The sequence below is a fragment of the Hakea prostrata genome, chromosome 1, assembly GCF_041222555.1.
Source record: "Hakea prostrata isolate BN-2017 chromosome 1, UWA_Hpros_2, whole genome shotgun sequence".
NCBI lineage: Eukaryota > Viridiplantae > Streptophyta > Magnoliopsida > Proteales > Proteaceae > Hakea > Hakea prostrata.
This window is the reverse complement of record NC_142600.1, coordinates 1,705,956-1,720,513: the sequence shown is the minus strand read 5'-3', so window position 1 is coordinate 1,720,513 and position 14,558 is coordinate 1,705,956. Positions and strand designations below refer to the sequence as shown.

At 36.9% G+C, this 14,558-nt stretch overlaps 1 protein-coding gene, 1 long non-coding RNA gene and 1 other non-coding gene across 7 annotated transcripts; 2 read left to right on the top strand and 1 right to left on the bottom strand.

Moving 5' to 3' along the window:
• The first annotated feature begins 1,755 nt into the window (after positions 1-1,755).
• On the top strand, positions 1,756-10,257 carry LOC149026542 (uncharacterized). 4 transcript variants are annotated; one of them, XR_016173152.1, is made up of 6 exons: positions 1,756-2,083; positions 2,203-3,793; positions 4,918-4,971; positions 5,103-5,205; positions 8,854-9,528; positions 9,605-10,257. It is a non-coding gene; the product is annotated as an uncharacterized LOC149026542 (long non-coding RNA). The 4 variants fall into 4 exon arrangements; XR_016173150.1 differs by having other exon boundaries at positions 1,756-2,272; positions 3,744-3,793; positions 9,605-10,255; XR_016173151.1 differs by having other exon boundaries at positions 1,756-4,001; positions 9,605-10,255.
• LOC149026543 (uncharacterized) lies at positions 8,878-9,435 on the bottom strand. 2 transcript variants are annotated; one of them, XM_089154020.1, is made up of 3 exons: positions 9,246-9,435; positions 9,059-9,123; positions 8,878-8,973 (listed from the first exon to the last, which is right to left on the bottom strand). In XM_089154020.1, the coding sequence occupies exons 1-3, from the start codon at positions 9,406-9,408 to the stop codon at positions 8,878-8,880; spliced, it is 324 nt and encodes a 107-aa protein (XP_089010146.1). In that variant the 5' UTR covers positions 9,409-9,435. The 2 variants fall into 2 exon arrangements, with proteins under 2 accessions (XP_089010146.1, XP_089010152.1); XM_089154026.1 differs by having other exon boundaries at positions 9,276-9,435.
• Positions 10,258-13,357: 3,100 nt separating the features above from the next.
• TRNAP-AGG (transfer RNA proline (anticodon AGG)) lies at positions 13,358-13,429 on the top strand. Its single transcript has one exon. It is a non-coding gene; the product is annotated as a tRNA-Pro (tRNA).
• Positions 13,430-14,558: the final 1,129 nt, after the last annotated feature.

Below are 14,558 nucleotides of genomic sequence, written 5' to 3'. Positions count from 1 at the left end.
TTTTCATCGTTATGCTATTCAAATCACCTTGACTCAAGGCATAAAGGTAACCTTATTGGTCTTTTTAGAGCTAGAGTGGTCAACCGTATACTAATGCAAGGTGCCATTCTCTAAGGGGCTACATTAAGTGGGTTACTTTCCATAAAGGCAAAATCCAACCTTTCTTTACGACATCATATGCCAACAACAAGATATCTTAAATCTCATTGACAGGCTTTATAGGCACCTTTCATCAAGAAACGGCATACCTCCATAAATCTCCATAAATCATTACCCTCCTATGAGGAGACTTGGAGCAACATTATTGTATTATCACCATAAATTGTATAATTATTGACATAACACATTTAACATTTTAACTTATAAGAGAACAGGCCAGGCCTAACAAATTCAGGATTTTGAATGAGTCAATGAGTGCAATACCTGATACTAATTGTATCATTGACGAGCTGATAACACATTGTATCAGGTAGCATATTTTATATTAGACACAAGATCCAAGCTTTTCTTCCAACTTTACACTCCATCTGCCATACATGTTAGTATGTTACCTAATTAAGGGACTTTATCGGCACATCACAATTTTCCACCACAAATCTCTTTAAATCCTTAAATTGCTAGGTTATAACAAACTGTCTGTTCTAACCACATAGAGTATAATTTCCAACATGATGCATGCGATAAAAGAGCTTGTAGGAACACACAAGGACACTACTAAATTGAAGCAACATACCCATAATCACAATAGTCGTCAATACATGCTACATAGTTGCCATGACAAGTCCGAAGCCTCTTTATATGCAATTGGTCTATTTGTAATCCGTTAAAAAATAATATATAATGAAATTAAAATAAATAAAAAAAATCTTAGAAATACAAAAACCTACTTCTATATTATAATTTTTAAAAAATCATATGTGCAAACTACAGGAACAAATATATCCATACACATAATTTGTGGAGTGATCTAATGTTCCCACACACACCCAATATCCCAATAACTCCCACAGCAGCAATATAACTTCCATCAATATAAAAACTGGTCCTAGTTAAAATGAAGAAAAATAAAATCAGCTAGTAATGTTTAAAAAAAAGATAGATAAAAAAACTATTCGGTCCCAATTTACATCTCCAACGTTCCCCTATCAGAATATACTGCTATCCAAAAGAAATATGCAGCAACTTGACCACTCAATCCAAATAACATCCCCTTTAGCCCCATTTGACCAAGGGTTCCTAGTTCCCTTGACTGACCCCAAAAAATTCGGAGACCATAGAATAACACCCCCTCTAGCCCCATTTGGAGTCTTACAGGATATTTTGTTGTTGCAAAGGCTACTTGTGGGTTTTGTTTTTTAGCACTTACAGTAGAATTAGAAGCAATTAGAGAAGCTATATTAGTTATTTGTAATCTGCGTATTACCCAGGTTGTCAAGTTGTGATATTCTCAGATTGCATCATAGTCATAAAAGCTCTAAATGGTCAGGTCCAGTCTCTAGACTAGCCAAGTCATGACCGTCCAGGAAATTATGAGACTCTTTTCTAGTTAATTTTATGTAGCTTTTCGCCTTGCTCATAGGTATTGTAAGTCTTTGCTGATTTCTTAGCTCCTGGTTCTAAGAAATTTCAACTTAATCGTGTCATGTGGCAGTTCCCGCCTTATTTTGTAAATGGAAATCTTATTTCCTCTAGCTTTAGTCTAAAGAAATTAATATAAGTTCTTATTTGAAAAAAAAAAAAAAAAAAAAAGAAAGAAAGAAAGAAAGAAAGAGAGAAAGAAAGAAAGAAGAGGTGAGAATTCTATTTTTGCCAATCCGAAAACTGAATCGGTGAGAATTCGGATGATGCAGGAAATATCCCGCCAATTCTTTCCCTAATGCTCGTAGATTCAGTGCCGGTGGGCTGTCATTTCCGTCAATATCTTGATCTGAAGCCAGACTGAATTTATTCTGATCGAGTTTTAAAGAATTGTATCATGGCTAAAGTTCTGATAATCTGATTATATCGCATCCGTTTCTTGGTACTTCTCTGCCTTCTCTTTTAGGCCATGGCTTTCGCAGGCTTCCCTATTGGAGATTAAAAGGTACCAGAGTGAAATTCAGCTTCAATGAGATTAAAGGCTCCCCTATTCGATCGATTTTCATGGAATTTTAGGTCGAACTGAAAGTTTGTTATACACGCTTGCTGATGCTGCTGTTGCAGTGGATCCGACTGGCGCTTCCGCTGGGTCGACTGATGCCGTGGTTCGGACGCGATGGAATTTGTTCTGAAGGTATTCTTTTAGAAATATGTCCGATTATCGGGTTTCGAAGTTTAGTTGGGGCCAAGTGGAAGTTCAATTTCTGTAGTTTACCGTTTATCGATGGTATGCAAATCTCTTAGGCTATATGTGGACTGCATCTGTGACAATGAATATCTATGCGTTTTTAATTTTTATTCCTTCAATTAAAAACTCCGTCATTATTTACGCCAAAGTGAATTCTGGAACTTACACGTATAGAGGGTTACGGGTTTGGTTGAACTGTGGCTGGAACTGTTGGATAGTCATCGTCTTAATACCTGACACTGTTGGGGCCTTTAAGTAGCATTCTAATGCTCTTCTAGTGTGACAGCTAGTCGTTAGTCCATCCTTCTTTTGGGCTTGGACATGCTGATGCTGTTGATGTTTTTGCTTAACCTATTCAGATAATGTAAATGGATTTCTTAATGAAAACTCATGAGACACTTGGAAGTGGATAAATATACCGAAAGTTAGTATCCTGCCTCAGTCTAGTTCTGATAATTTACTTGTGTATTTGGTTTCATGTGCTGGAAGATGGACTTGCAGCTGTACATGTTATGCTTACGTGTTTGCAATTATCTTTCCAACTCTTCTTGTTAAAGTGGCTACATTTCCTCTTGCAATGAAGAACGTGAAAGACAACCTTGCCATCATAACTTAAGAAAATGAGAAAATATGTACTTTTTTTATAGTAAATATATTATGTGGTGTTTGTATGTCTTGTCCAAGTTAAGCATGCGCTGCTATCCCAAAACCAATCAAGTATGGAGTTGCATCCTCATAACAGGAGTGAAGTTCAGGTGTCGGATGAGTACGGTGACTATGGGATGTGTCAATTTATTTTCTTTTAGTTATATATGTATCTTTGGTTTATAGGATCGATTAGTTCGGTGTCATGAAGTTAACTAAACTATAGAGCTTGCCGAAACAAACTGATGGAAGTCTAAGTGAAGTTTTCTGGGATGACTCTAACATTTACCAGGTTTATTGATTTAATATGGTTTATTGAGAAATAATAATGCTTAGAATGCTACTCACCAAGATGAGGTGGATGAAATAAAATGATATGCATATAAAACCACAAGCAAGACTTGTAAATGGGTGAGTATAAGAATATAATGACAGTGAGTTAAACAGGAAATGTTGGAACATGCAATTTGTGCTCTGAAATGGCCGATGGAACTCATGGGTGAAAAATTCACTGTTTCAGCAAGATCTTGCCAAAGTGTCAGTATTTAACTCATCTCATGTCTTATTTTTTAGATTTTTGGCTACAGACTTTAAAATTTGACTTTCCCCTTTGCACATTATGATTTTCAGTTTTCTATTTTGCATTTGCATTCTTATTCTGTGTGAGGCATATAAAATGATCATTGAAGACTAAGTATGTTGAAAAGTCTTTTCCGTTCTTGGGTATGCAGTTTTGACCTTATTATTTCTGTAACCATTATGTTACTGTCAGGAAACAATACAATCTGAGACGTTCTATGCGAGGGGTTAACCTATTGGCAGGTGTACTTTGCCTTATCATCATTCCATTTCTATTCAAGCAGGGAGTTATTTAATCTGCCATATTTGGATCAGCTGTTCACGTGTTTGCAGATTGGACTTTAGGATCAAAACTTCTGCAAACAAAAAAAGGGGGGGTGGGGCTTGAGAACGCTTGCTCAAAGGGGGCTGTGATTAACTTTGGACTCATTTTTAAACAGTGTCGGAGAAGGTAAAGGCACTTGGACAGCCAAATATTGATATAAATGTACACTTGGAGTTGCTTGCTTCTAGAACTCACAAATATTTGAATTTACATTCATAGATAGAGAGGTGCTCATGCCTAAAAAATCAGAGCCACTGGTTGATTTTTCAACATCCAAGTGTTGTTTTGATTTTAATGGTAAATTAGCAAGCAAATCCTCGCAGAGTAAATATAATTCCCAAAGAGAATCCATAAGGTAAACAAAAAGTAGAACTTGAGGATTAGCGAATGTATTCATGTCGTGGACACTGTCAACGGATTCTCTGTGAATGAGATATATTGCAACTACCAATTTTCTTCAACAAGTCTCTGTCACCAGAAACCGTTAAAGGAAGAAGTTCTCATCTTGAACTCGTTTCAGATGTCATGATTCAGTTCTCATCGCCCCAAAATTTGGCTTCATTGGAACTAAAAGTTGGGTTTTATTTTCGATGTGATTTCTACATGTTCTTTCTCCAATATAAAGGTGGTTAAATTCAATAATGACAGATTAGGTTAGCTTAGGAGTAGATATATTTCAAATCTTATTGAAATGCAGCATTGATTTTCATTTGTTGCCAGAGGCAGTTGGTTACAGGTCATAAAGAACCCAAATTGGGGTATATAGTGGATACAGATATGTTGGTCTGGTTAAACCTGGATTATTCCATATTTTCCACTGCCATCATTAGCTTCTACTTTATATTTAGATATTTCTTACAGATTTTGAGGGTGATCAGCAATTTCTCCCCCTCTAGGATCTTTGTGCTAGTTTATCTTACTTTAATTTCCATCTCAAGGATATGTGATTGTGTGGCTATTGAATGTCTTCTTACCCCATTTATTGTACTTAAGCTTGGTTATATTATACTGATAGTTGTTGATTTCTCTTACTACCGAGCAGGATGTTTGCCAACTTTTGCTACAATACCGGTTTGGGTTGGTTGTAGCAAATGAGGTAAACAAATGATCCTTTACAGCATTTCAAAGGCACTTTATGCTGGATATATGTTTGTACTGGTAAAGCTCTGCTGGATATATGTTTGTACTGGTGAAGCTTGGCAACTGATTTAGAAATTCTTTCTTTAGGGGACTGCTGGGAAGGTTTCTTTGGTTTCCATCTTTGGGAGACCCCACCGTAATTGCTGCTTGACAAAGTTGTTCTGGCATTTCCTGGCTTATTTCAATAGTGGTAAGAAAAGTTTCTGTTCTCTAGATTCAAAAACCCAAGTTTGCTTTCAATCTATAGATGCCAAACATTTAATTATTTATGTCACCATCTTTCATGACCTTCATCATGAATGTCTTGTGCCAGTTTAGGATCTGGCACACTATGTTAACTTCAACCATTAATTGTGTAGTACATCTCTGTATAATGCTTAGAGATGGGAAAACCTGGCTGAAACCCTGCATGTTTTGGATTTGATAGGGATTTGAATGGTTAAAGGCCCATATTTTGGCCCAAAACTCAGGGAAAGGGCCCAACTATGCATCTCTAAGAATAATAGAACCTTTTAAACTTTCTGGTAGATTTTAAGAGTTCTAGATCTGCTACATGGATTTCTAATAGTACTGGGACTCATATATGGATTTCTGATACTGTTCTCAGATTTAGGCATTTTACTCATACTTAGCAGGCTGATTCTGCTAGCAGAATAGGTTAATGGATTGGAGTTCACAACCACTGAGATTATTGCATTTTGTGATAAAGTTTCTGCTAATTGTATCTGTTTTTTGGATGAATTGAAAAAAAAAAAAAAAAAATCACCTATCCAATGGGAGACTCAATGTACAATTATCAAAAATGTTAGACCCACCTATCACCAGCCCCTGCTGTCAGAGAAGTTGCACGTTTTGCACGGCCTGAAGTAATGATGTCACTTGCATTCTCGCTCACAACTGGTTTTCCACCACAGTTCTGTAACCAAACTTCTTGTGCTGTACTGAGGATATTGTTGTAGACCTAACAAAACCAGATTAATGAGGAAGTATGTTTGAACTCTTAGATGAGTCTGACACTATTTTGCCTCGTCCAAGAAGTTTGGTGTGTCTAAAAACGTTTATAGAGATAACATTGCATAAGAACTGAACAGGATTAATCTGTCGTTCACACCTTTTCACTGAAATCATGTATTGAGGAAAGTGTTCTACCATATTATTTTCCTCTGTAATCTGACTCCAGATACTAGGACTAGAAAGTTGAAACTCCATCACATGGTTGTAAGCTTTAAGAACTTTAAAGTTGCTAATCCCCTAACTGCGCAATGCACTTCATTTTTCTGACCAAAAAGGACTGGGGCACATTATACTGTTTTTGACCAGCCCATTGGGTGAATTGTGGTATTGCAGGTATCACAAGGTCCCAATCTTCTGTCAATATTTAAAGTTCTAGGGCCCAGCTGTTTCTATTTCTATTTTTCATGTCTTTTCGTTTTTGTCATTACAACCATGGCCGGATCCTGATCACTACTCTTGAATTCTTGGTTCCCTTGTCCACAACTCCACACAGTTCTTTTGTAGCCTTCAACTTGTTCAGTCTGCAATTGACAAACCTTGTAAGTTCATATTTTCATTTCTGTTCACAACTACTGGCGGTAGGGCTGCAATAGGGCTGAGTTGGACCGGGCTTTTGCAATCCCAAACCCAGCCCTATATATTCTAATCTAAGCCCATTCTTGCCCTGACCCTAATTTAGGGCCAATGATTACTGTCCCTAATATTCTACAGGGCAAAGCCAAGCCCATTCCCGCCCTAATTGGCCCTGTCTCTGGCCTTGATTGGCCCTATCCTTGGCCCTGATTGGCCTGTCCCTGGCCTTGTCCCTAGCCCTAATTGACTCTATACTTGGCCCTGGCCATGATTGGCCCTATCCTTGCCCTTGTTCATAATTCATTGAGATTCAGCATCAGGGACAAAATTAGGCTAAAATCAGGGCTAGAGTTAGGGGCAAAAATCAGGGACGGGTCAAGTCCATTCCCTCTCTCAAGGCCAAAATCTTGAGCCCAAGCCCTATTCGGGCTCAGGGCCTTTAGGGCCAAACTTGCACCCCTAAGTGGTGGTGTGTACCTAGCTTTCCTTTTGTTACACGGACATCTCAAGTTTCCTCCTCAGTTGCACCACATTCTATGAGTATGCTGATTCCTGAATTTCAAGCATTTTGGTTTGCAGACACACGATCTTATTGCGATTCTTAATGTTCACCTTAGATAGGTACTACTTTGGTCGCAGGAACTCTCGAAGGGATGCATCTTTTAGAGAGCCCACCAAAAGTAGTCTCTTCTGTTTGCTGCTTTTGTCGGACTTTTCTTCCGTTGATATCATGGAAACTTTTAGTTCTATATCCAAACATTATTGCATAAAGAATTGCCACCCATAAAATGCTCAAATGGTTAGATGAACATGACCAATTTGCTTGGCTGTGAAGCTGTAGGTATTGGATGTTTGGTTCCACCACCTAGGCTAACTTTTTTCTTTTTAAGTCCTCTTTTTTTTTCCTTCTTTCCTGGAGTTATGGTCATCAAGACACAATTGATTGCAACTGTCCTTGTGATAGTTCTAGGCAATACACAGATCCGAACTGGAGGCATGATTTGACACCCTTCCAAATGATAGAAGGATAGAAGGAAGGAAAAAGATAATATGACAAGGGAAAATCAAACTCCTTTTGTTGGGCTACATGCCAATCACTTTTCATACTTGGCATTTGGCAAATTCACAAATTCCAATGTAATTTGCTCGGTTGCATGTAGGAAGTCCTGATTTCTACACACGTGACTGATTTATTGAGTATGGGATAGGCTTTTCCCAGATCTTGCAATTTCAGAGACTAATGAATGATACTGGCAGGATGAAGAAGTTCCTGTAAGGGTTCATGCTTCTAGTGATAGGAAACAAATTTCAGATTATTCTGGGCCAAGGAGAGGCAAGCGATCAAATAGGAAACACATAGTGTAGACATATTATGTATATTCATTCATCGCCTGTGGTTGATGGTGAGAAATGTGCTTTGGTTTTCTTATATAATGGCCATTTTTATGTTGGCTTATTCATTTTTATACGCAAGTCATGAAAATCAAATTAGTGGTCTAAAGGAAAATTCTAGTTCATCATGTGATGAGAAAATTTTGTTGTCTTAATAACCATAACATCCACTGGCAGAAAAATCATTCCGAAACCAAAACTGATGAGTCCTCTGAAGTTAGCCTCCTTTTGGTGAGCATAGGCATGCATAATGACAATGAACATTATGGGATTTTTGAAGGGAAATATTTGTGATCTATTTTATGAATAAATTTTGGTAGCGAGTAGTTTTTTGGGAAAAGAAAGGAAAATATTTTTTATTTATGCAAAGAACTTTACAAAATCTGGTGTTGTCCTTGAGGAAGCAGATTACTGGCAAGCTAGTAGGAATCAACTCCACTATGTACGTAAGACTATTGCGGCTACCAAAGTAGTCTAGAATGCTGCTTTAAATTTTTCTGGTTGAAGTTAACAGAGGATGGAAAGCAATTTCTCTTACGGTTTTTTACATTATTGGAAGTCACTGCTACTCTTAATTTAAACTTTAGACTTAATTGAAATCCTCGAAATATCGAGAGTAGCACACTCCAAATGTGCATCCTCCTGGTTGGATGACTACTAGGTCAGTTATGCAACATCAAATTGTTGGATGGAAGAACACTAGTGAGCTATTTATTCTTTGAATGTTTTCGGAATCCAATTTGCTAATAAATTTTATCCTGCTACAATAAAGTACTTTAGACATAAAGAGTTATCCAAATTTAGATACTTCACCTTATTCAGCTACAGGAAACTCACTACAGTCTCTTATACTTGCAAGATGGAAGAAGTGTAATTCATCTATTCATGGCCTAGTTGGTGGATGCTGGTTTCCAACTGGGCTCGGTCTGGATGGAATTTTATGGCTCTTTCTCCCCTTGGTCATTCTTCTGGTCTTCTCCTTTAACATACAGCAGGAGTTTAGCTACATGTTATATGCATTTTGCTAAAATGAAGAAAGAGGAGATTGATTTTTTGTGTCTCACCCAAGCAGCCAAAGTGGTTCCGGAGGAGTGAGATCCGATTGCTGCACGTTCATGCCTGAATACAGCTGTTATAACCATTGAGTTAGTAAGATTCATTAGAAGCTGCAGATCCAAGTTGAAAGAAAGAGTTGTTACATGTTATATGTCACACATTTGGAAACCATTGTTTGTAAAAGTGAAAACTAACGTAGGTAACACCGGAAGCAGGGTGGCTTGCCTGTCTCTACAGCTTGAACCATGATAGGATTGGAGAAATGGGAGTTTGAAGCTGCAACTGCAAGGAGCATGAATGCCAGGAGAATATGTACTATGCTGTGTCTTCTCCTCATTTTAGGCAGGAGTTTCTGCATGGTTGAAAATAGTCAGGCTGGCGTTGGGACTTTTAAAGCAAGATCAAACGTATCCAGCTGAGGGAAATATTTATAAGCAAAAGACTGTCTGGGAATCCTATGCCACAATAATTGATATTGGTAAGATGGAATGTTAATTCAGCTTCCCCCCCCCCCCCCCTCTCTCTCTTCTCATTGTGAGTTGACTTCTTTGCAGATATGATTGTAGCTATGGTGAAGTCTGTGCTTGCATGCCTATTTGCCTGAGTGCCCAAAACCACGCCTTCACTACAGCTAAGTAAGGTGTGGCATATTGGGACCCTCTAATCATGGTTTCCAGTATATTATGCTGCCTCAGGTATGTGCCACTGTCTGTATAATTTTTTTGTTTGGATGTCTCAGTGGACCTCCAGAGAGGGAGAGAGAGAGAGAGAGGGAGCTTGATTTAAGTGATGGATTGCTGAGATAATGATTATATTAGTTATAGTCCCATTGAATCCCTTTGCCAACCAGAGATGAATTTCCAATTCCATTCTGGTTTGTTTGTGCTATTTTGGACAATGATCGAAGATAACCCATAAATTGCTAGTAAGACTGTAAGAGTTGGAAACTGCACTACGAAGAAGAGAGGTGATGACTGATGAGTGAGTAAATTTAAGTCTCATGACTCTACCCTGTATCCAACAGGAAATTGACAATTTGAATTTAAATTGATCAAAGTTGATCTACATTTCTGCTACCGAGAAGGGCTTTTAGGATTCAGGTCAACTCTGATCAATTCCATCCGAATCAAGCCAAACATCAAACGTTCTCATCATATTTCATATTAAAATTATCACTAAAAAAAAAAATATATACATATTAAAACATGATGATGATATATTCCAATGCACTCCTATTGGGATTTGAAATGAAAATGGCAAAGTGGGGACCACTTAATGCATGTGGAAGAACCCCTGGTCGTTATGGTAATGATGATGCATACCACTATTGTATAGGATGTTAGGCATCGATTGCATTGGAATGTTTCTAGGCATCATTAAATTGTCATTTAGGGTTTTGAGTTGGTCGGGTGCTTCTCCGGCCCTAAAGCATTCGTGGTTGAAAATTCTCTCTTGAATTCTCCACCTGATAAACCATTCTCTGAAAGTTTTTGATGGGTGGCAGATCATGAAGTCGTTGATGAGTGGCTCTCATCATACCTGTGTGCTTTCTCGACTATTCTTTTGTGGTTAACCTGTAGAATCACATTCATTAAGCCCAATGAAAGGCGACGACGGTACGTTGCACCTCAGGCTCTCGGCTGATTGTAGTATTTTATTTTTTATTTTTTTAGGGGTAAACCAGCTGATTGAATTACTGGGGGTGTTTTTTTGCATCATATCTTGCGTCTTGCTGATGTGGGCGAAGAAATTTAAATCAAACATGGATCAAATTATATAGGGTAAATATCACTTACCTCCCTTCTTAGCTGGACAAATGGTACTTACACCCCCTTCTTAATTGGATAATGTCACTTACCTCCCCTCTTACCTAGCAATATATCAAACACCTACACCTTCCACTTTTACCGTTAAATATTTTTATAAAATCCCAAACCACCCTCGTTAAAAATATTTTTTATTTTAAACCTTAAATTATCGCAATCTTTAAAATACTAAATTAAGCTCAATTAAAATAATTATTATAAACCAAAACACCAAAACCAAATTATCTTTAATTATTAAAAGCCCAACATACCTTTTTTTTTTTTTCTTCTTTAATTTGATGAAACAATTAAAAAAAACACATATTCTATCAAGTAAAATTAAAAATGCAATTAAAAAAAAAGGGGTATGTTGGGCTTTTATTAATTAAAGATAATTTGGGTTTTAATTATGCTGTTTTGGTTTTTTAACAATTATTTTAATTGATGGTAATTTAGTATTTTAACTGTTAGGGTGATTACGATAATTTAGGATTTAAAATAAAAAATATTTTTAGCCAATGGTAATTTGGGGTTTTAGAAAAATATTTAACGGTAAAAGTTAAATTTAACCGAGAAAGTTAACAGAGAGGAGGTGTTTGATATATTTGCTAGGTAAGAGGGGGAGGTAAGTGATATTATCAAACTAAAAGGGGGTGTAAGTGCTATTTGTCCAGTTAAGAGGGGAGGTAATTGATATTTACCCAATTATATAGGGTGATTTTATTTTTAAAAAAAACCCCTCAAGGCATACCATTATAATTATGATCAGAAAACCGCTGATTAGAAAACCTTCTATATGCAGCCATTAAGATCGAGTCACGTAAGCCTAATTAGATCTGACATATATATTAAAATGGTTGGTGTATTTGTAATTTTTAGCTTTTTATTTTATAATCTGGGGTTTTTAATATTTTAAGTTTATAATGTCATATCTTTGCTTAAACTCAGATCAAACTTTTCCAAATCTCACTGTTCCTTCTATTTGCACTCTTGCTGTTTTCGGCTAGTCTTTTTCCAGCTTTTACTGTTATCAACTACCAACTTCACCTCCTCCGCCACCGCCATCAATCTATATTCTGCCTTCTCCATCCCAACACCACCACCACCACCGGAGCCACCAATTCTCTCCCAAGCAGTTGGGGTAATACTCCTTGTGATTCACTTTTGATGGTTTCCCACTCCTTGCATTTCTCCCACTCAATCAAACCCCATGGGAAATCCTCAATGTTGGCTTAAATTTGAAGATGACTAAACGCTAGATTCTAAAGTCTTAATAATAACAAATAAGAGGGTATGATTAAATTGGCTATAAAAGTTTGATTATCTGGACGACACTTTGGGTTTTCAGAGCACGCTTTGATTTCTTCCTTTCTGATTACCAAAAAAGAAGTGGGAGAAGTGCACTGTGCTAGTCAAGAACATTGCCCTAAGCTAGAATAATGCAATGTTGCCAAATGCTTCTAAGGGTAGCGAGCAACGGTAAGGCAATACAAGGGCAGGGAAACGAATTGACTATGGGATGATGATTATCTTTTTTTAAGCTAAAATTTGAAATAAGGTGAATTCATCATCATCAAATATTGTCATAAATCAAAATCATTTATTGAAATCACAATTAAAAAAATCAAAGTTCAGCCCTGAACCTTGGAGATAACTAAGTGATATTTCCTTTACAAACACTAGAGCGTTGGAGAAACATTCAATGAGGGAAGGTATAGATTTTACCCCCCAAAATAAAAAGGAAAAACGGGAGAAGGTATGGATAGACAATAAAACGCAGCCATAGCGTGGGCAAAACTAAAAATAAAAGTATATTACATCTCAGCACCATAACCTTCCTCCCTCTGTGTAGTCCCTAGCATATTCTTGTTTTACATTTGTTCATTGGTTTTGTTCCCAACTAGTCAAGATGGCCCTTACTTTATCGGGTAGGAGAGATTTGCTTACCACTATGTGGCTATTGGATCGTCGTCATTGTGGTAGTTAGGTTCTTTCCCATCTTAATGGATGATTTTTCTTTTCATTGAAGTAGGGTTGCTTGGTTGGTCGTTGGTAAGGACAAACACCTTTTAGTCAAGAGCTCGTAGGTTTGACTCTGAATATCCTCATCCACTATAAAAGCTCCTTTTTACATTTTCTTCCCCAAACAAAATTTCCTCATCAAGCTAAAAAGTAACGACATTTTAAAGATTTCAAGCTTGTATTCCTACAAAAGAGACCAGGTTTCCATATTGTAGCCTCTAAATTCTAATCAATCTTCATCATTTTTTTTTTCTTAGTAAATTTCATCATTAATTTCTTTTCTTTTTCATTTTTTAGGCCCAAAAACTCTTTATTTTCCTATTCTCACTTTGTCTTTTGAATGTACGACTCGTGCTTTTCAGGCAGGAATTTGTGAATTCTACCACGCCTGTAAGAATGAACAGATGAGTTCAGAAGATGTTCAGGTGACATTGCTTTGAAAGAATTATTAAAATTTTGTCACTCATCTAAGCATCGCAAGGGCATTTGGTCTAGTGGTATGATTCTCGCTTAGGGTGCGAGAGGTCCCGAGTTCAATTCTCGGAATGCCCCATCTTCTTTTTAAATCCGTGTTTGATAGATCCTTGGGAAGTTGTACAAGAAATGCTTTTCTTTCTTTCTTCCTTCTTTCAGATTCTGAGCTTCCTTTATTTCATTGAATGAATGCTATGGAATAAGAGTGCGTGAGACTTTTGCCTCTGTGATCTGCTTCCCTTCTAGCTTCAAGACTTAATTAATCATAGGAGCATATTTTGTTCAATATTGAATAAGTTTTCTACTCATATTTCTTGCTTTGGATTTTGCATACAAAAAACATATTAAATATGTGGTAACACTATGATTGATGTGTTGGTCTTCTATACTCAAATTTCCAAATCACTATTTGATGTTCAAGTCTTTTTAATGCCCGTAGATTTAGCCTACACTTTAGCATATTAAACTAAAATGAGCATTCTGAAACATGCATTGTAGACCTTAGTTTCAGGGGTTAATGCTTTTTCACTCTTAATTTGCAGGAGTTATTGGGATTATTTACATCAGCATTATTAAGGGAGGGAGTACTTCAGCCTTTTGGGTAGGTAAATGCGGAACCTCCACCCAAATTAAGAAAAAATTTCCAACATGCAGGATGGGAGATTGCGATTGGTTCCATCGACATAGCCATAAAGGTCATGTGCATGAAGTAGAGGAAGAAATTGCAATTTTTAGAGGAGAGAAACGATGTTGGTAGGTGAAATTAGATAAGAAGCCATGGTAATGGTGTAGGTGAAATCAGATAAGAAGCCATGGTAGTGGTGGAGCTGGTCCTAAGGATCGTGTAGATAGAGGTTGAAAAACTGATATCAAGTTAGAATTTCGTTTGAGAGAGAAAATTATTCCACATTCTAATTACTGAGTGGGAGACGTGTATTAATATTATTTGAATTACAACTTGTTTACAATCAAACTATACAACTTATTGATACTTTAACTATAACTCAAACTTTTCTTGATCAGTTAGAGATAAGATCAATCGAGATAGAGTTAGTTACGGTGGATTTGAATTTGAATTATGAGGCTTATCATTTACAGATGCAAATTCATTGTACACCCACCAGGACTCTTAGTGTTTTGTGCATGATGGTTAGCATTATTTATCCAATGAAATTAAGCCAAAAAAAGGTAAAAAGATGAAAGAGTT

Bases quoted from the DNA above. Each gene is read 5' to 3' on its own strand.
- LOC149026543 (XM_089154020.1), bottom strand. From the start codon at position 9,408: ATGCAGAAACTCCTGCCTAAAATGAGGAGAAGACACAGCATAGTACAT. The intron at 9,124-9,245 runs GTTAGTTTTCAC...TGGTTATAACAG, and splicing joins CTGCTTCCGGTGTTACCTAC to CTGTATTCAGGCATGAACGT. The intron at 8,974-9,058 runs GTGAGACACAAA...TGTATGTTAAAG, and splicing joins GAACCACTTTGGCTGCTTGG to GAGAAGACCAGAAGAATGAC.